The sequence below is a fragment of the Amphiprion ocellaris genome, chromosome 6, assembly GCF_022539595.1.
Source record: "Amphiprion ocellaris isolate individual 3 ecotype Okinawa chromosome 6, ASM2253959v1, whole genome shotgun sequence".
NCBI classification, from domain to species: domain Eukaryota; kingdom Metazoa; phylum Chordata; class Actinopteri; family Pomacentridae; genus Amphiprion; species Amphiprion ocellaris.
In genome coordinates, this window is record NC_072771.1 from 32,977,433 (window position 1) to 32,998,729 (window position 21,297).

The 21,297-nt window shown below is 39.1% G+C and overlaps 2 protein-coding genes across 2 annotated transcripts in view; both read right to left on the bottom strand.

Annotated features, from left to right (window-relative positions):
* The window catches only part of arl15a (ADP-ribosylation factor-like 15a), a 139,485-nt gene extending 133,728 nt beyond the window's left edge, over nucleotides 1-5,757 (bottom strand). Inside the window, exons 1-2 of the mRNA XM_055011484.1 lie at nucleotides 5,695-5,757; nucleotides 4,947-5,074 (exon numbers count right to left, since the gene is read on the bottom strand). Coding sequence (XP_054867459.1) covers nucleotides 4,947-4,952 — 6 coding nt within the window. The 5' untranslated portion in view covers nucleotides 4,953-5,074; nucleotides 5,695-5,757. The remainder of the gene's footprint in view (nucleotides 1-4,946; nucleotides 5,075-5,694) is intronic.
* A 2,675-nt stretch (nucleotides 5,758-8,432) lies between these two features.
* The window catches only part of cspg4ba (chondroitin sulfate proteoglycan 4ba), a 30,783-nt gene continuing 17,918 nt past the window's right edge, over nucleotides 8,433-21,297 (bottom strand). The window contains exons 6-10 of the mRNA XM_023269177.3: nucleotides 18,949-19,147; nucleotides 17,287-17,418; nucleotides 14,059-14,231; nucleotides 13,367-13,550; nucleotides 8,433-12,257 (exon numbers count right to left, since the gene is read on the bottom strand). Coding sequence (XP_023124945.2) covers nucleotides 10,201-12,257; nucleotides 13,367-13,550; nucleotides 14,059-14,231; nucleotides 17,287-17,418; nucleotides 18,949-19,147 — 2,745 coding nt within the window. The 3' untranslated portion in view covers nucleotides 8,433-10,200. The remainder of the gene's footprint in view (nucleotides 12,258-13,366; nucleotides 13,551-14,058; nucleotides 14,232-17,286; nucleotides 17,419-18,948; nucleotides 19,148-21,297) is intronic.

Sequence of the window (21,297 nt, forward strand, 5' to 3'; positions counted from 1 at the left end):
TTTATTTGTAAGTTGGATTTTTCAGTCCCTTTAGGTAGTTGTCACTCACATAGTTGCCATCACATACACCAAAGCTTATTTAATTCCAACCAGGTTTGTGGTATATATAAATAAAAAAATCATTTGGAGTACATGCAGACCTCAGCCGGACTGTGCATCTTTTATTTATGTATGTTTGTGTTACGTTGCTCTTGTGATGACTGCTTCAGTTGCATTGTGTTTCATTTCAATTCAGGAGTTCTTACACTAATATTGTAAGCAATACATGTCAGTAATCATAGTAATAATAGCAATTTCATCATTTCTTTCATATTTGTATCTATAGACGACACACGTTTTAGGAAAGCATATATTGAGAGAATATATACAGGTACAGAAATGTGAAACAGCTGAAATACTACTGCGGTCCAGCCGGACCCCAAGTGAACGGATTAATAGGTTTTGCCATGTGTACTGATGAGGGTTAAGCTTAAAACTGTGATATTGTATCAAAATGCAAAAATAAACTGTCTGCACCAGATCCTGTAAAGAAAACTAAAAATTTGGTGCTCCTCAGCACATCTGAGAAGCCACAAGTGATTCAATCACAACCAAAAATGACAGATGAACTGCAGGCAGTGTTTAGACAGATCAGAGAGGAGACAACAAAAGAGACTGGGGGGAAATAAAGCTTACTTGATCAATAAAATGAATGTAGTGTGACTCAAAAATGGTTTAAAATTTTTAGCAAGCTGTTGGATGATACATTCAGCATGGTGAAATATCCTTATAAATGTGAAGCACATTAGTGGGAAAACGCCTGGTTTGTAGAGGTTAGATGACAAATAGTTCACCTACAGCACATTTTTGTCCCCAGCAATGGCAACATATGTAGGAATGTGAAAAAAGTTGTATATGTTGATTCCATTTTCCCCCCATATTTTATAGCAGAAGTAATCAAACTAAGTCAACTTTACATTTTTCCTCTTTTTATGATTTATGGCATTGTGCATTTGCTTTACTGCAGAAACAGCATTTCTTTAGCTGTCTCTACACTGAGCCATTGCTGTGCTGTTCACTGAGGTGAAGGATTTTATAATGCAGTGAAAAATGAGCCCACAGTGAAGAAAAATGTGACAGAACACCGCATCGGGTTCAGAAGGTTAATTATGAACCCTTCCACTATTGTTAGCCTAAATGTATTGCACAAGGAAAAATATGGATTGTATTCAATTCGCAAAGAATGCAGTCCTGTGAAATCCAAAAATGAGAAAGAAAGCAGCGATCTACAATGTGCAGGTAACCTAAGGGTTCTGTTCACGATATTTCTAAAAAATTTCCCAGAAATTACAGATGAGCAGTGAATATATCCAACAAAATGCCTCGAAGCCACCAAAGACCATTACGCTTTGCTTACAACTGCAAAAATCCTCCCAAGAGACACTTTACAGACAAATTAGATGATTAAACATTATGGCTTTCCAGGCCATATATTACATTCAATATGTGCATGCTCTGTTTCTTTTTGGTGCCACTTCAGATCACATCAGCCGTGTGCAGAGCCGAGAGAAAGCTCTGCTCGCTGCCAAAAAACGGAGAAAAGACTGTCAATGAATCAAGAAGCTAATCCTTTCCCTAGCAGAGAGAAACGCACAAGAACCCAGTTAAGTTCCAGATCAGAAAAAAATAAGGCGCCTGATGCTGAAGCCACTTGGGTAAAGAGCTCTGGGAAGGAAGAAGAATTTGCTAGATTGCAGCAGGGCTTTTCGTTTTACTCCATCATTTGCGCAACAGATGCCTTCACCTAAAAGGTTGCGGCTTTCGGCACCTGCATGTTAAATTCTGAAACCCCCTGCAGTATTTTGCGTGCCTTGATTGGCTTTTAAGAATCAACTAAATGACGCTTTGTAGATGATACATTAGTGGCCTCTTAAGTTGTTATTCTTCCAATGCAGTAAGAAAGAGAGCAAATGAAGTCTTTTTAGAGCTGAAACATAGTCTTGGTTAAGTGATCCAATTAACCATCTGGGTTTGTCTGTGTGGAACCTTATTAAACCAAATGAGCCAAGGCAGCTTTGTTCTTTTCAGCCTTGTCTTACAGCGTCCTATTGTTTTGTAGCCCTCAACCCCTCAATTTCCAACCTTTAGATTACAATGATCACTCTGAGATCTAATATCTGATGGCAAGAACCCGTCCGACTCATCTCACTGTCTTCTCTCTTACTTGGTTTCGTTTCACATATGCACAATGGGACGACATTTCAGCTGCGTAATGACCGGCATTAGCCCATTTCTTCAATCTCAGCATTGTAATTTAAAGGGTGGACTGAAAACTGTGTCACTACGACCGTGTAACACTGCAGACAGCTAGCGAGTTCCTGATAATTGAAGCCCTGAGTGTTCAACATGTGACCATTTCCTGCCAGACATTCACATTTTGTAATTCTACACACCCTAACGTCAGCGTTTTCCCTACGTTGGTTTCCTCTTTTCGAGACTATAATTTGACTTTTGTTCATGAAAGTACTACCCTCGTGTGAATGCATGTAGTGTAATGCTTTGACTTGGCCACTCCAGAACATTCACTCTGTTGTCTTTAAATCTCTTCTGTGTAGCTCTGACTGTATGCCTAAGGTTGTTGTCTTGCTGGAAAACAAATCATCCCTCAAGTTGTTCTCTTGCAGACTACATAAGGTTGTCATACAAAATTTCCCTGTACTTTGCTGCATCAGTTTTACCCTCTACTTCTACAAGCCTTTCAGGGCCTGCTACTGAGAATCACTTGCACATCATGATGCTGCCACCGCCATGCTTAAGGCTGTTGATGGTGTATTTGCAATGATGCGCAGTATTTGGTGTAATGGTTAAAAAGCTCAACTTTTAACTTGTCAGACCAAAGTACCTTCTTGCAGTTGACTTCAGAATGTTCCATACATCTTTTGCAAACTCTAGTCAAGAGTTAATGAGCTTTTTCAACAGCGGTTTTCTTTTTTGCCATCCTCCTATAAATCTTCGGTGAGTGAAGAACTAGAAAAAGTTGTGAGCTGTGAGATTTTACCCATGCTAGAGCCATGACTGTATCTATCAGTCTCTCCACCACTTTGACAAAACATTCTTGATTATTGGATAAATTGCCATGAAATTTACAGATAGGTCAGTCTACACTTTCCTGAAAACCGAACATCACTTTTGATAGTATTGAATTACATAATCCTTTTGGATCAACAGAACCAAAATTTAACCCATTAAACAATACAATGTCTAATCTGCATCACTTCTGCCTCTGTATCCACTCTTTTTCTTTTTTTCAGCCTGTTGGCTTCCACAAAAGACAGTAAATCTCGACATGACATCCAAAACAAACAAGCACGCTTCTCTGCAAATGATTTCAAGCAATAAACAGAGTGAGCTGGCTTGTCGGCAGCCTCTGAATTATCTCGGTTCAGTCTCTCAGATCATCAGCATTCCTAAACATAAACAGCCTATCTGAGCATGGGTAACAGTTGTGGGTGGTCTCACTAAGAATGCGTGTATGACATCACTTCTATCCTTGTCATGATCGAAGAACTCAAGCAAAGTGGTTCTGGCCGCAAAAAGCACAATGTTGGTTTGACGGTTTGGGACTGTGGGTGAAACTCAGTTTTGGACTCCAACTGGGGAAGTACAGGAAAGGACAAGGAGTCTGTCTGTTTGTGTTTGTTTATGTTTGTGTGTGAAGGAGGGAGTGAGTTATCTCAGTCTCCTAAATCCGGCCTGACTTCGACAAAATCCCCCTCCTAATGTCTATTGAAAAACTCATATTTTCTAAACCTCTTCAATGCCTCCTTCCAGTGCTGCAGTTTAAGCTTAAATAGCATCATGACAGATTTTTATTCTTAAACACTATGGAGAATTGAGACTGTGGCTTCACACAGACCTGCACTGGAAAAAATGCCCCTCTCAAAGCAAGAAGAAAAAACTTATTTCAAGGAACTTTTTCGCTGGATTTTGGTTGAGTTTTATGTGAATGTTCTTAAAGAAAATATTAGAAGTTTTACTGATACTAAATTCTCTTCCTGAAGGTTTTGCAAATTTTCATAAATTTGGGGAATTTTTTTTGCTGAATTTTTGGATTTTTTTCAGACAAGGAAACAATATTTTTTGGTGCCCATAAATGAGGACAACAGGAGGGTTAATACATCTCAAATTAGGAGGTTACATGAAAGCAAAAATCTATTTTTGAGTGAAAAACTTTTTTTTTTTTTTTTTTTTTAGCATGTCTGGCTTATTTTAAGACACCTAAGCTCCCCCCCACCCCCACCCCCCACCCCCCACACTCACACACACACACACAACTGAATGAAAGTAATTTGAAATAAGCCTGCAAATTTTGCCATTGAAAATATCTTAATTGGTTAAGTCAAAATGCGTGTACAGATTATTATTTTTATTGAGATACAGGTCCAGGCAAGTCTAGGGAAACTGGAGGAAGTATAAAACGGAGAGCAGAGTCTCTTCAGGGACTGATTACAGAGGCAGAAACCTGAACCACAAGTTAGGAATGAGACAGATGAAGAAGAGTCAGTTGATAGTTTGGATTATTTTGCTCGCCCTCAGTCACAGGATACACACACATACATTCTGATGTGATAAAGAATAGTGTTGGAGATTTGCCCTTTAACTGATGTTCTCAGGGGCAGATCTAGAGGAAAAATTAATAGGGTGGCAAAGGGGTGCCAGATACATTTTAGGGGGTGGCATATATATATATATATATATATATATATGTGTGTGTGTGTGTGTGTGTGTGTGTGTGTGTGTGTACTCTGCCAAGGAGGCGGAGCCTTGGCAGATAATAATTTGTCCAAAAAGGTAATTATTGTGACAGGTGTACCTCTTACTCAGATATATTATACTAAAGCAATATTCATAGCATGTGGATCAGAGATAGTCTCTGATTTACCTTTCGCTGTCTGAGCTCTGCGTACCTTCATTTCTCTCTCTCTCTCTGAACTCTTCCTCCTCCACCTCCTCTCTGGGATGCTCTTCCTCCTCTCTTCCTTTAGGCTGGGAAAAGCTGCTGGTGGTTCCCTCCCTCTTCATTGTTTACTGTCTCCTACAAGAATCACACTGACTGAACTATGTGTTTTCCTTTGATAATTTTCATAATTACCTATGATACAATCTTATGTGTACAATTTAAACCTTTAAATAGATACTTAACATGCAAACGTTTCTGGAGCTGTAAACTAAATGATATGACTGTACTATGATGAAACACATCAATGTTGGTGTTATTATGACCTTGACACCAAAATTATAAAAACCCAGCATTAAACAAGCAGGATGTAGTTTTCAAACAGTGCATGAAAACCTGGTGTGACTGGGGGTTTGGTTACACTTTAATGTCACGTAAAGTCTTAGTAAATGTGTGCTTTCCTTTGACTTACAGTCTGTTGTCAGAACCACAGGTTGTAATTATCAAAAAAAGAGAAAAACTTCCACAGACGATCCCCCACCATCCTTCTGTGGCTGTTCTCTAACATTAGCTAGCTACACAAGTAAAAATTAGCAAGGCCCGGACTCACTGGAAACCATGGCCCGGACTCACTGGAAACCATGGCTCGTCTCACAAGCAAACACTTTATGTGAATTTAGACACTATTAGCATTTAATACATTGTGAACAGTTATATTACCATGTGGTCTAACCCAGTCTAACTAGTGTCTTACACACCGAAGTCCAGCTGTCATCCCCATGAGTGAGGTTTAAGAGCAGCCCCCTCAGGGGTGTCGTGTCGCCTCGTATCTGTAGCAGCATAGACTGTACAGGACGTGACGTCATCATGGTGCATTCGAAAGCACTCGGACATTGGAGTTTCACTCGTTATTCGTCTTTCCTGGACTTTCGCTCTTTACGGCTGGCCACAACCTTTCATATACATATTTTTGAATTAGATCGTTCAGAACTGGGGTGGCAGCCGGGGTGGCAAGGCATCTTCTGGGGGTGGCAGTTGCCATCCTATGCCACCCTAGTAGATCCGCCCCTGGATGTTCTCACTTTGTGAAATCTAAGTTGTGATGGAAATGTTTCCTTGCAGAGGAAAAAGAGATGATAGTGTTATTAGAAAGTGCAACACTTTTTTAGTTTTTTAAAATTTAGTATTACATACTTTTATTTATTATTTTATTTCATTTTTATGGTTTGGATATGTGTGAACATTTATTTGAACAGAATACGGATTTTGATATTGTTGTAAAGAATACTGTTTGAGATGTACACTCTTGTTGAAATAAATCACGTTGTGAAGCAACCCTTACTTGCACCGAATTGGAAATATTTTAGAAAAATACACTGAATTACAAGCTTTACAGAACACGGCGCTATTGAAGACTTAACATGTAAGGTTATAATTACATGATTTTAATAATAATAATAGGTTGTGATCTAAAGTGGACCGGTCTGATGCATGAAACGCCAGGACTGAAAATGAGTCCCAATCCGGCCCTGCTTGATGTCCTCCCTCCGGTCTCCGGTTTCTAGACTAGCGGCGCTAGCTAGCGCTGAGCTACAGCGCGTCTGGGCACGTCAGGGCAGTGAGTGACGTCTACGTAGATCATGTGACCGACCGAGGGTGGATCTGAATTATTATTCATTTTATTTATTTATTTATTTATTTATTTATTATTTTGGGCCTTAATTGCTTTTACACACACACACACACACACACACACACACACACACACACACACACACACACACACACACACACACACACACAAATAAAAAAACAAAATTAAATAAAATTAAATAAAATAAAGGTCTTTACTGAGTTTACTCTGGAAATGTGACAAATAAATATATTCAAATCCCAGAGCATGCACACTAGATACAGATTTTTGAGTGAGTATTGATGCACATTATGTTCTCACAATGCAAAGGAAAAACAAATTGTATAGTGATGAAACAGCTCTAAAAATCTTGCGAAAACAAAGAAAAAAAGCCATTAAATCTCAGGAAAACCTTTTTATGTGTCTTTGGGAGGTTTGATTTGCAGTTTCACTGAAATCACACATCATTTCTTGTTAGTATAAAAGGATTAAGTATGGCATTTGTGTACACTGACGTCGAGAACTGCTTGACAATTTGTACACGGTACCTTCTTGTAATCTACAGGATTATGGCGCAGCATGGATTTGTGACTGTTTATTTTAACAATGTCTTGGGTCTCGCTTTTGTTTATGATGTCTGACTCTGAATTGTGTCTCCAGTTAAAACTTGTAAAGCCGGCTCCGTGTCTTCAGTCTACGGTTGAAGTGTGTTCATCTGACAGCATGGACTCCCTCCAACCATGCAGGCAGCAAAGACTGAAAATCAGATGAGGTTAATGTCTGGTGGAGACAGCAGTGGTGAAGACGTTCACTAGAGCTTGTGTACTCCTGCTTAGGATTGTGATTTTTGTACTGATTTTGTTGTTGCTAAACTGAATGTTCGTCCTAAGTTGTGTTGCAATTTCCTCTCAGTAAATGACCATATAGTGGTTAAAAACAGTATCCCAGTGAAGTTCCTGCTGGTTGACTCTGTGGCTTGACATTATTGTGCTAAGTTTGCAGCTCACATGTGATGCCATTGCTCACCACTTTCTATTAGCTCATTTACTGTCAACAGGACCATCCGGCACAGCGGCACTGGTTGTGTACAAGTCTGGTGCATTTCTGGGTGAAACAATTGCATTCTTTGAGGTCACTCTAATCTTCAATTCACACCTGTATTTTATTTGTGTGTTTGTGTGTGTGGGGTCAGGAGAACAAGTAATTGCCTCACATGATACCATCAGCCACGCAGACTGACTCACAGCAGCGACGCTTCAGCTGCAGAGAAGGATCCTTGTGCTTTTCCAAATCACATTACATGTTTACCTTGTGGGTGTTCACCGAGATTCACTGACATTTACTTTGGAAACAACATATTTCCTGATGAGACAGAAAACATCTCGCTGCAGATCACATAAAGTCCTGCATATCTGATTGTTTTTGGATGTAAGAAAGCACAATTAAAATAATTGCAGGAAACTGGGCGAAGGGATGATAATAATCTATCTTTTCTAATTGGTCCTCTGGTGTAATGTGTCTTTTGCTGCGGTGAGTTCAGGACCATTAAGAGGAAGGCAACAGGACAGTTTGACTTACAGCGATCGAGAAAGCTGCCAAAAACTCATTTAGGTGGGAAAAATAAGGCACAATTTGGATGCTAGTAAATCTTTTTAGAGGAGAAATGAGCAGATAATAAGTCGAATAGACACAGGTTGTACAGTGCATTCTGAAACAGATTTGCAGAAATGTTTAAAAGTCTGTTTTTGTTTGTCATTATGTGGTACAGAGTACACATTAATGAGAGGGATTTTTAATTTAATACACATACAGATGGTATGATTTTGCCACTAAACGACAGCAGAAAGTAATTACATGAAAAAAAACATTTTAAAGTGGTTTATTAAAAATACAGTATAAATAAATATGACACTTCTGTTACATCCTAAGTTACATCATTCAGATGAGACTAGAATACGCAGGATAGACAATTCTCTTCAGTACAAAATGATTTCATAACATACAAGTTTACAGTGGCTTTCTGTGACAGCAATTTCTCATCTCCTGCTACTTGTCAGATCACGTCTGAGCAGTACCGTTCATTTACAGCAAATATGTCATTACAGTGTCAAACTATAGTAGATAATGTCAATAACTGGAGGACAGGTTAAACAGGCTTACCAGAGATAAATAAGTCATATAAATACCAGCACTCATTTCAGTCAAAGAAAGGTTCCCGTTTGTCTGGGAAAGACCTGTCAGTAGTTTAAAAATGACAAAAACGCTAAGAATCACTGGTCAAATAAGCAACAAGACTGACAACTTTTTCTGTTGATAGACACATAATGCCTCACCTCAGGTCATTCCCAGTTGCAGATTAATGAGTGATTTACAGTTAGCAGCCCAATCTTCCAAAAAGTGTGTGGTTCCTCTTATCTGTTAATCTCTAAAAAACAGAAGGATGATTGTGTTTGAATTTTTCTGAGGTTAATGTTGAAGGAATACAGTGTAGATGTGTTGAATATTTTAGATCAGTGCCTTGATTTTTATGAACGTGCTTCTTTAAAATATAAAAATTCTGTGTACAGTAAAATGAAAATATAGGAGAAGCAGTGTTGATTAATTAAGCCGACAACATTGGTTCTACGAAACCTGCCATTTGTAGCACACAACTTTATCATATTCAGTGATTGACAATACATGCAACCCCCAGTAAAGGTAACATGAAGTAAATAACAGTTAACAGAATACCTGAGTTTACAAAAAAATATGCTATTTTAAAATATATAATACATAAAAACAATACAAAATCTGCACAATCAATTGAAATGGTTGGATAATACATGTGTGTACCAGTGTCAGTCTTAGTAATTCACAGTTTCAAGCTGGTACTAGCATCATCTTCCACTCTGATGATCATAACCGTTAGTGGGAGAAACTTCAACATGCATGAGAACCAGTTAACAATAGTGATTAAACATATATTAGGCACAAACATAGTTTATAATTTACTACAATGATTTCACTTTGTAAATGCTTAAAATTCTGTTCCAGCAACTCAACATACAGCAGGGGTTGTTGCTGGATTATAAACCAATGTTTGAATGGATTGTGCAACCTAAAGAAAACTCAAAGGTGCCCTTATTCAGACTTCTGGCCAGAGTACTTTTGTTCTTTATCCATCTTTAAAGCTGTTGGAGTGATTTTGGCCTCTATGGGCAGTCAAACACATAGTCTTGATATACAGTAGTATGTATAAAATTACACCTCTGGTAGACACAGATAAAGATTATTGTGACTTTTCAGCTCTACTTTAGACTCCACTAGCTCTTGATAAAAGCCATTGGTCCTCAGCTCCTTCCTTAGCTAGTTGCCTGGTTGTGATTATGCGATTGTTGTCTGTTGCTGCAGGAAATGGATCTTGTACACCTAAAAAGGTTGAAATAAAATAGTAATGTCCGATAGAAAACATACCCATAGAGGTCAAAAGCATCCGTAAGTCTGCAGAGTTGGGTGATAAGAGTTAAACTTTACACAGGACAATACTGATTAGTACCTGCAACAGCGTCCTTTAAGTACACAACCAAATTTTAATCCCTTATTAAAACCTATACCAGTGATTCTCCAACACATTTAGTTGGTTTGTGGACGCTCACACCCAGTACTGATTCTTCTGCAGGGTGGGAGTGACCGCAGTAATAATTTGGGAAGATGCTGCAGGGGAACCAGTACCCCAAGAACTTAGGAGAACGTTGGAGTCAATGGTGTTATAAGCCGAGCCCTGATTTGGTGTCAACAACCGATCAAAAACAGGGCTGCCCGGGCAGGTGGGGTTTAAAGGAGTGACGGTCACTGTAGGAACTGTTGTGCTCCTCTGGGGTTGTCCCTGGTAAGATCGACTGCTTGGAAGTTCAGCGGGGGGAGGGCTCTGTGGTGCAGCAGTGCTCTGTTTCCTCTGCCTGTGGTGTCGCAGAAAGACAACCAGGACCACAAAGATGATTACAAGCAGCAGCAGGGCCAGCAGCGGTAAGATGACCAGGAGGGGGTTGGAGGTTTTTTGAGGGTAGGACTCTACACGAACTGGTGTGTTTCTGAAGGGGAACTCCTCAGTTTGAGGCGGTTTGCCAAGAGTCGTACTGAAAATGCTAGTTCTGTTGGAGTTTCCCCAGCGGTTACGTCCCTTGAATTTTTGCTGGTTTTTACTTGGCTGCTGGGGGGAGTGGAAAACTGTAGACGGCACCGGTGAAGTAGTCCCATTTCTGGTAGTCTTGATTGGTGTCCGAGGAACAGGTGATGTGGTTGGAACAGGGCTGTTTATGGTTGGAAAAAGTGCTGAATCATATGGCACAACTATGAAGTGGAATTCCCCTTTGGCAGGTTGGACGTTATCAGCTTTTAGTACAAATACTAATGAATCATTTAGCTCTTGAACTCCAGTCATGTTGGCATTCAGCTCCAAAGCCACCTTCTCCTGCATCACCTCCTGAAAGGTGAAGGACTCAGCTGGTACAGCTTTACTGGAGAGTTTAGGTTTTGTGTGAACCACTTTCCCATACTTAGGATGGGATATAACTTCAAAAACAGGGTCACTGTCACTTATATTTGCCAGTTCAGAGGCATTAAAAAAGCCAGTGTTGAGTTTGACAGTAATCTCATTGGGAATCCTTAAACCTTTGCCAACCTGGATCAAAGGTTTGACAGTTATATTAAGCACTTGGCCAGTTAGATTTGCTTCTGAAGTGAATGCGGTGAACTCAAAGCTGTCTTGAGCAGAGGAAAGGGAGATCATATGATAAGACAATCTTCCAGCCTGCAGATCCTCCTGTTTGAATTCTGTAACCTCTTGGTTGTCCTTCAGAAGTTTTCCAAAGTTGGGAGGCCTTGTAATCTGGTAGTGAATGGTGCCATTTTTCCCATTGGTCTCAGCAGCAAGGTTGTCCTGGTTCAGACATACTGAGGTCTTGCCTTGCTGCAGTGTTAATCCAGTGTAGTTGACCAGAGAAATTAGAATTTCAGTTACTTCTAGGTTAAAGAGTTTATATATTGGTTTATGATGGCCATCTGTGACACTGAAGTAGAACACCCCTGACACAGAGCTTCCATCATGGACGAAATAAACGCTTCTGTTATTGATTTGGGCTTGGGTGAAAGCCACTATTGACTCATTCAAACTTCCTTCAAGTGCTAGGTAACCATTGCTTGGCTTGCTAATCACGGAGAACTTAATGTCCTCAGGAAGATTGTCCAGGTCTTCAACTTTGAGATTCTCAGGCCTGAGGGCTACTGTATCTCCTTGTACAACCTTCAGACTTGGAGCTTTGGTTTTCAGTATAGGTGGCTGATCATTCACAGGTGTGACTGTAATGTTAAAACGCTCGACAACAACGTCATCGTCATCTTCAGGGCGTTGTGCCGTTTTGCCCTTCGCATTTAACCATGCACTGAATTCAAAAGAATCACGAGTCGTCTCTGAGTTGTCATGTTTGTAAGTGATTCCGTATTTGTTGACAATGAATTGGGAGAAGTTGGGTTTCTCCTTGGTGAGGTTTCTTTCACCTACCACAATGACACCGTGCTGAGGCAGAGATGTCACCTGAAACCAGACCTCGTGGGAGCTCCGCTGGGGCACCGGCAGCTTGGACATCAGGTTAGAGGCATCAAGCTTGGACTCATCGATGACGATACTCTCCCCTTCTGTCACTTCAGCACCTATCACCAAGAAAACATCAATTTAATCACCAAGGACAATGGTGGTAAACATTTGTATGTGATAAAAACCTCAACAACCATTTACTCGGTGGTTGTTATCTCTAGGGATGACAATGAGTTTTCTTAAAGTGTCATTACGAGGTTCTTATTGGTAGCTTAAAGCACAACATCTCTCAAAATTCTGAACTGAATTAAAATGGACTGCCATTAAGTTTTGCACCCACATTTATGTCCTCTTCAGGATGATTTATAAACATTGGTGATCCCTTGACTTTTCCACTGGCACTATCATCAGGTCAAAATGTATATTTGTCCAAAATTTTGGTTTATGACTACATACTATCTTACAAAGCTAATGAGAGCCTCAACTTTGATCTGTGTTTAGTGCAAAGTAGCAAATGGGGACATGGAATATATTAAAATTAAGAATGTTGACATGGTCAGCACGTTATAGATTCTCTTTAGTCATTGGTTAAACCTCTAATAATAGATATTTAGAAGTATTTTTTTCCCATCGAAATAATCAGTTCTTCTCTTAAAATAGCTTACATGTATCTCTACACTGTTGCTGCCTTTAGAATCTGTTGATCTTTGAAGTCCCTACCTTTCTCTCCACCTACCTCCCCTTACTCACTGCAGCATGAACACACCAGCTCACCTGCAGCTCTGCTCAAACACAATAAAACCACTCTGTGCTACACAATAGCAAGCTGTAGTATTGGAGTAACTCAGCCATACATGTTAAAACTGGGAATCAGTTCTGAAGAAGAAGAATTCTACAGAAAGCCCCACTCTGCAAGTTGAAAGGATTAGTTCCTTAGGTTTGCTACGTACGAAAACCAGGAAATCTGGCCATCAGTACATAGCAGCTTGAAAGTGGCAATGCTCAGCTATAGTTGTAACTGTCTATTTTCCTTATAATGTATCTTAAAGACACCATGAGGACATGTTAATAAGGTTAAAAAAAAAAAAAAAGATTTTCATTGGATGGGGTCTTTACTGCAGTTATCGTGAGCACATCTACTTGCAGTATTAACAGTTCAAAGCACCAGTGTGTCTCAATACAGCATCAAACAGGTGACTGCATGGCTGCACAACCTTGCTCATACCTGTGTTAGCAAGCAGGACCGTGTTGTGTTCAGGTCCAGTATTCTCATAGGAGATGTCTACTTTGAAGGTCTGACTGTCCAAAGAAGCAGGCGGCGATGCTACAGAGAAGGTCACAGAGTCCATGGCTTCCCAGCCCACTGACTCGATGGGAGTCTGAATGTACAAAACCTCTTTCTTGTCCAACTGTAGTACAAAAAAAAACAAGATCCACAGGCAAGCTGCAATCCAAAGTAAATTTACTCTAACAGATTTGCACAGCATTCAGATCAGGCACTCCTAAAGTGAACTTAATCAACTGTATAAATAGTTCCATGGCCTCAATAATTCTCCTTCACTCTGAAAGTCATTCCGACAGTATGAATAAGGTTTAATCATTAATTTCAATCTGCTTTGCTCAGCAGTAAATCTAGTACTACCATCACAGCTTTGCCTGTGTCAGATCCATCAGAAATAATTGATTACATAAAAGCGTACCATGTTCTGTTCTAGCTAAAGAAGCACAAAGTCAATTTCCTGAATGAGGATGCAGACTATGAATTATTCATACAGTGGAAATCTGGCAACTTTCCACAAGCAGAGGAACCCTAACGTTTAATCTTTGTCTGGTTCACATCCCTCCTAGTCTATTTTAGAAATATACTTATCTGAAATGAGAGACAAGGGTTGATATGACCTCCAGCGCTGCACTCACCATATCTTGTGTGAAAGTGGAGATGTCTGCTGTTGAATTATCAGGCTGCCTCGCCACCAGACGCCCCAGTTTAGGATGGCGAATCACACTGAACGTAATGATGCGGTTTGAGGTGTTGCTGATGTCATTGGTCACTGCTTGTAAATCCTCATTTGTGACTGGTCGAGTGGAACCTGGAAAAACACGAGAAACAGACAATTACTGATGAAGTTTGATCATTAAACTGTATGTGTCAACAAAAAACTTTTTTTCCATCATCTGGTATTCACTTTAGCTGTGACCACGCCGTTAAAACGTTTGTGTGGCTGCATCAAATGTCGCGAGTTTTCCCCTCTGGAAGTGTTTCACATCTTTTTGACTCAAAATTATGCAAAACAAGGTCTGGAACAGACCAACGAGAGTCCTTTGATGTGTCAAATTAAAGCTGTGCTGCAGACATCAGAGACTTTTTACAGCACTGTCCAACTGCAGTGCGGGGTGTTACATAAAATCCAAACAAGAAATTAAAAGTGGATCAGTTTCTTGCAGGCGCAGATCTTCCACTTGGGGAAAATGTAAAAAAGAAAGATCTACTGAGGATGATGACTGACTACTGAGAGCTTCTGTTCTCCTTTAGATGAATTACATAGATTTCCATAGCTCTGCTGTGAATATTGTGAAGATTCTTAAAAAAAAAAAGACTACTGATATATGATAGAGGGCAATGACAGAGGGAAATAGGGGTTGAAGCACAATGAAATTCATTCATCACTCGCAAGCAGCGCTCCCACCATCCTTGTCTCTCATGGGAAATATCCTGCTTAGAGGATGAGGAAGAGACGGGCTATCTTGTGTTTTTACAATGGAAAACGATCTTGCATTAAATGTGTATGAGATGGGTTTTCCTATATTGTCACATATGTGTGCTCTACGTGGAGTTTCACAACTAGTCTGTGTTTATATAAGATTGCAGCACTTCGAACATCTTGTACTTTTTCCTCTTTACCATCATGGTCAGCTTTTCACTCCCCTTATGAATGTGGCTATTCAGAATAGCCATAAACATATTTGCCTCTGACATGGTTGAGCAGCATGATAAACAAAAATTTCTAGCATATTTCTCCTATATTCTTACTATGGCCATGTAGCAGTACATCATCAACACATTTGTCACAGTAATTCCTCCAGAAAGGCAAAAGTTGATGCGTTTGTCTGTTTGCCAGCAAGATATTCTAAAAACTACTGAGCTTCACTGCATGAAACTTGGTGAACAGTTGGAGCACAAGCACAAGAAGAACCAATTTAATTTTAGTGTGGATCTGGATTGCACTTCTAGCTTAGTTTGCATATTCAGAATCAGATTCAGCTTTCATGGCCAAGTACGTACACAACAGACAAGGAATTTGGTTTCGGCTGTTGGTGTCACCCTAGGAATATGGAAGAGAATAACAAGAAATAAAGAAACTATAGAAAGAGGAACAAGGAGGGAAAAAATAGTATTAATAAAATTAAATATAACACAATATATACAGAAAATTTACAGCTAGAAAGGAATATATAAACACAGTAGTGCAAATGATAACTGCATGATGGAGTGCAAAAATTCAAGTCAAATCAAGTAAATTCAAGTCAGCTGTATTTATATAGGACATTTAACACAAATTGGTTTCCAATTCTAAGCAAATTTGAATTAAAATCAATTTAATTCATTCAAGAAAAAATAAAGTAAATTATCTTACTCATACTAAGAATCACTGTAGGAAATGCTGTGTGGTATTCGCAGGCACACCACAATGACTAACTGCCAGAATGCTTCCAGTTACTCCGTCTCTTATGCCTTTGCAGCCATTTAGCAACGACTCTTTGCACCGTTTTTGTGGAAAGCACCCAGACATTTGAGGTGTTTGTGCGGAAGAGGAAAAACATTTATCTTCCCTCCACTATGTGAAAGCGTTTCATGTTGCCCCTCACCCCCATCAAAACCCTTCATTGTCAGTTAAAGCGCCCATCCCGCCCTCTCTCTCTGCCCTGGCTGGCACAAAGCACAAACAGGGCTGCCTCAGACAGACAGTGGCACAGCTTTTCAAGTACCCACTCACCCTGTGGCTGGGAAGCTCAGCAGAGCGTGCCAGTTGGCTGTTTACGGTCCTCACAATATCCCTTCCCTTTTAAATTCACACAACGGACCACTGAAAATCACAGCAAATCTTTAAATGCGTTTGCAGACAGATGAAATCCAGTCGGCCTATTTTTAGCTCCTGAATATTAAAAGGAAATATCTAAAACATTTAGACACGTCAGGATCTTATTCACCAGTCTGGTATTTGGGTAAATAATAACTTGACTGTTGGAAAGGCACTGAAATATTTAACCAAAGTGATTCTGGGCAGACTAGCAGTAGCCAGCCTGGACATACAAAGCCGGTTACAACTTGAAAAAAACCCTTACAAAAGACATAATATAAAGAGGAAATCAATAGCTTTATGGTTAATAATAGTACTAGAAAGAGCCTGTGTGAGTTGATGACAGAGACGACAGAAATATGCCGTTTCAGTTCTTTTCAGGAAGCAGCTGTGTTGTTTCATCATGACACAAAAGCCTATGAAAAAACAAATTATACTTCCCCAAGTCCTGTGATCTCATATTAGTAGAAGATAAAAACACAGATCAAAAACATAATGCCACGCCCAGGTAGAGGTTTAACATTAGGTAAGTGAGGAAGGACTATTACAGTAAGTATACATCTGCTGATAGTCCCAAGAGAAGACCAAAACTAACAATGGTTCTGCTTCTAAAGACTGTCTTCAAAGCCTGATACTGCTTATTTCTCTCTGCCACAGAGCTCCATTCTTGTCAGAAACTATAAAACAAATACATCAGTGAGCCACATGATTGCACTGGGCGATGTGCCTTTCATTCCCATGAATACTGGTGGTGTAGGTTATATTCAGTCAATCCCACAAAGTTTCCAGGGAATTGATGTAAATACGTACTACAGCACCAAATATGTACTGACCACCTACCTGTGTGTTCACATATTAAAAATACACTAGATATTTGGCCAGTTTTCAGAGTTTTGTATCTTGGAGCCGAGTACTTCTGAGGAGGGAAAAACAAAAATACCAAGACACAGACTAGCACATCGTGGGTTTTGAATTTTTAAAGACTCTAGTTGATAATATTTAAAATATATAAAACCGCCAGCTTCATCCTTTAATGATAATGCTCCATATGGAGGACAAGATTTACCTGGAAACACCTTAAGTGGACGGTTTCTCTCTAAACTGAGAACTAAGGCTTTGGCAGTGATGCTGAAGATCTGCCTTGGAGTAAAGTTCACACCATCATTGACTTGGAAGTTGAATCCTCCAGACATGGCACCTGGAAATGACATGAAACAAACGGACAAGCAAAAAATCATTAAGAGACCAGACTATTATAGGCACACATTTCTACTTTGCTCTTGGCTGAAACAAATTTACAAATAAGCTGCATCTAGTTTCTGCAAAAAAAAGCACCTGATCAGTATTCATGATGCCGGTCTGAAGAAAAACTGCACTGCAACTTAAAAAGCATTATTCAGGGCTCAGTAAGAACATGCTCAATATATTGCTGTAGGTGTGCTTATGCTGAATGTCCATGTGTAAAATAGAAACAGATTTTCCTGAACACACAGGGTGGAGTTCCTTGCACATTATTATTGCAACCTCTCCTTGTGGTACAAGGCAAATTAAATAAGTAGATAGGAATCAGAAGAGTAAGCAGAAAACTGATCTGAGTCACCATCATGTGTTGACAGACCTTATTCACCATTTTACATTGTTTCTCAGACTATTGAGTATTATCACCTCCGATCTAGATATCAGTGGTGCAAGTTATTTAACAGCTAATGAAGAAAGTTGTGCAATATTCCCACTGATGGTTGTAGTTCACAGAGGGTTGAAACAAGTGAAAAGCAAGTCAAAGCCTCAGTAGCTGCCAACAGCATCTTCCAGTGGACGAAAAGGGAACAACAAAATCAAGAATATGAATTACTACACTGAAGAGAATGAAAAGATGCTGAACATATTTAGAGAAATTATTTGCAGGTTATACTCGGGACTGGGCACTGCTTCTTATTACACACTGCTCCATGTTTAATCACTACATCAGACTAAACTTCACACATTTTAAAATAAAAAAATCACTTTTGTTACTTTTAAAGTTTGGGATCATTCATTCAGACAAAAGAACAATAACATAATATGTTAATAAATGCCCATGTGACTGAATTATTATTATCTATTTTGCAGCAGTCTTCTCCTCTATAACACTATTCTCCACAGAAATGGATAAAACTTATTGTCACATTTCTGTTTCATATATAGTACTAATAATCTTTACAAGTTTTCTTAAATTACTTAACATGAAGGAATGCTTTTTGTTTTTATACTGTTTGTGTAAATGCCCCAGTCATTCCCCCTATTATAGACACTGACTCTATGCATGTCATTAATACACAACTTTTTAATATAGGATTATTATTTCTCCATTGCACATTTCAATTTGTTTGTAACCTTGCACATTTTTAGGTGAATAATTTACACATTCCTGAAGACTGGAAATATTTCTATTACTTTTTCATTACTTTTATATCTCCTCAGATTTACTACAGTTGCTTCATATTCTTCTTGTAACAGTTACTGTCTACTGACTTGTATTGCTTGCTGTATAAAACCAAGAAGTCTTTTTATCCTTCTTTAAAAATGTCCTACATGATAGTTCGATTCTGTTATGCACCAAATTCCTTAAATTCCTTGCATGTGAAAATCTATTTGGCAGGAAAACTGATTCTGAAAATCAAATGAAATCGCATTAAAATTTTAAATTGAATCTTCTCCAGTACTTAATGTAACAGGAAAATGACTTTACCTTTGTGCATAAACAGCAGCTGCCCCTGGTCTATGTGTTCCTGGGTGAAGTTGAGCACTGCCTTCATGGGGGCGCTCTTCAGGGCCAAGTGTCCATTACTGGGTGGGGTCACCATGAAGTGTAGCTCCTCTGGGGGTGAGTCCAGGTCTTGTGCTCTCAAGTCCTCACACCTGATTTCTGTCACCGAAGACACCCAAACCTGCACACATGACAGACAAGGACACAACAGCTGTCATCTCTAATCTACCTTAAAATTTAGACCTCCAGAAACGGCTGCTTGTCATGGCTCATGACGTAGAGGTAACAGTGTTTGACAGCTAAATCAAACTTTGACATATGGAATGAAACACTGACATTTATGGTTCCAAATTGGAGTAAAACGACTTAAAGTGCAGCTAAATTCTGTGTGTGGATGCCAGTTTTTGAATAAATCCCTGTAATTCTAGTGGTCAAGGAAAAAAATACGAATTACGACGTCTGTAAGGTACAACAAGATTACGTTTCATTAATTTTTTCATGAATTAAATGGACTTGCATAACAGCTGAGTAACATATACTCCTGCAATGAACAATCCAAATGAAATGAAAGCACAGCACATAAAAGACCTACAGAAACAGCTGATGTGTCCTTGTCATTCATCATCACACACGATGGACACGGAGGGTGTGAGTCCAGCTCCTAGGCTATTTCATATGTTTTTCTGTCTCTGCGTGTCTTTTCTCTTGTCATTTTCCACTGTACAGTAGATTATCCACTGGAGCAGAAGTGCTGTAACAATAACCTTCAACTCAGCCACATACAGATGGTAAGACAATAACAACCTAAGGAGCAATGTCACTTGAGCATTGCACGAATCAAGGACGTCTCAGGACTAAATATATCCTTGTAGACTCCAAACACAGTCAGATGCGCTGCAGAGTGTCAGTGAAGCACAAAAGTCCGGCTTCCAATTAAATTCCAGAGCTTCGAGCTAATGCGAAGGAACAGAGGAACTCATTGACACACAGAATACAAAGCCACTGAAGTGTGCAGACATTTGACAATACAGGATGAGCTTGTATCTTCCAGGCCAGAGGAGCTATTGCATAACAAGCCATTGTCCCTCGGACAGGTTGTCATTCCACAGTAATTAATAGGATGCTGGGATGCATGATATGAGAATGGATGACCTCATTCACACTTTGACTTGTCACAGCAGGAAAAGCACAGGTGTTATTAATGATATTAACAATGGCTCTGCTATTTTTAACATGTGACAGTAAGGCAGCATGTGCAATACTACGACCCTGAAACTGAAGCAGCTAAAAGGGAATGTAGCAAAAATTCACTTCAATATTACCACCTGTACTTTTCTTACCGTCACAGAAGTCTTCTGCAATGTGATGAAGGCCACTAACTATCACTGGTACCTATTGATTCCTGCTGTCACAATGTATATAAAGTCAAATAAAGATGTGCTGTATCCTGGGTGTGCTTCCGAAAGTATATATACACTGTTCAATATATATGTCTACCATTCAAAAGTTTGTTGTCACCCAGACAATTTCATGTTTTCCATGAACTCACATTTTTATTTATGTGCTAACATAATTGCACAAAGGTTTTCTAATCATCAATTAGCCTTTCAACACCATTAGCTAACACAATGTAGCATTAGAACACAGGAGTGATGGTTGCTGGAAATGTTCCTCTGTACCTCCATGTAGATACTCCATTAAAAATCAGCTGTTTCCAGCTAGAATAGTCATTTACCACACTAGCAATGACTAGACTGTATTTCTGATTAGTTTAATGTTATCTTCATTGCAAAAAAAAATTTTTTTCTTTCAAAATTACATTTCTAAATGATCCTAAACATTTGAATGGTAGTGTATTTCACAAAATTATGACAAATGCATTTTTATATATTATGTCACAGTGAACATTTAAAAAAAAATACAACTTATCTAATTATAAAAAGAAAGATAGAGTATTTTTGGCCCATTTTGTCAATCCTTACATGTAAATTAACTTATAAAGTCACTGCAGACAATAGTCTTATTCAGCATGTATAAAATAATATTAGTTTCCATTTGGAGTCACGTCTGGCTACATGGTGAATCTGAGTCTAATATTCACTCTGTGATGGTGTGAAAAGAGCATTTAGCTACTAAATGTGCCATGATGTTCACCAGATAGGTGCTAAAAATGATGTCAAGAGCGGTAAGAATGAACCAGAAGACTTAACTCCAACTTCAACAGCTTCACCAGCAGCTCAACTTCACCCAGACTGTGACAGAATTAAGAAGGCCGATTAGCAGTAATAATTTTGTGCACATTTTTTACAATAAGGGACAACTTATTTAAAA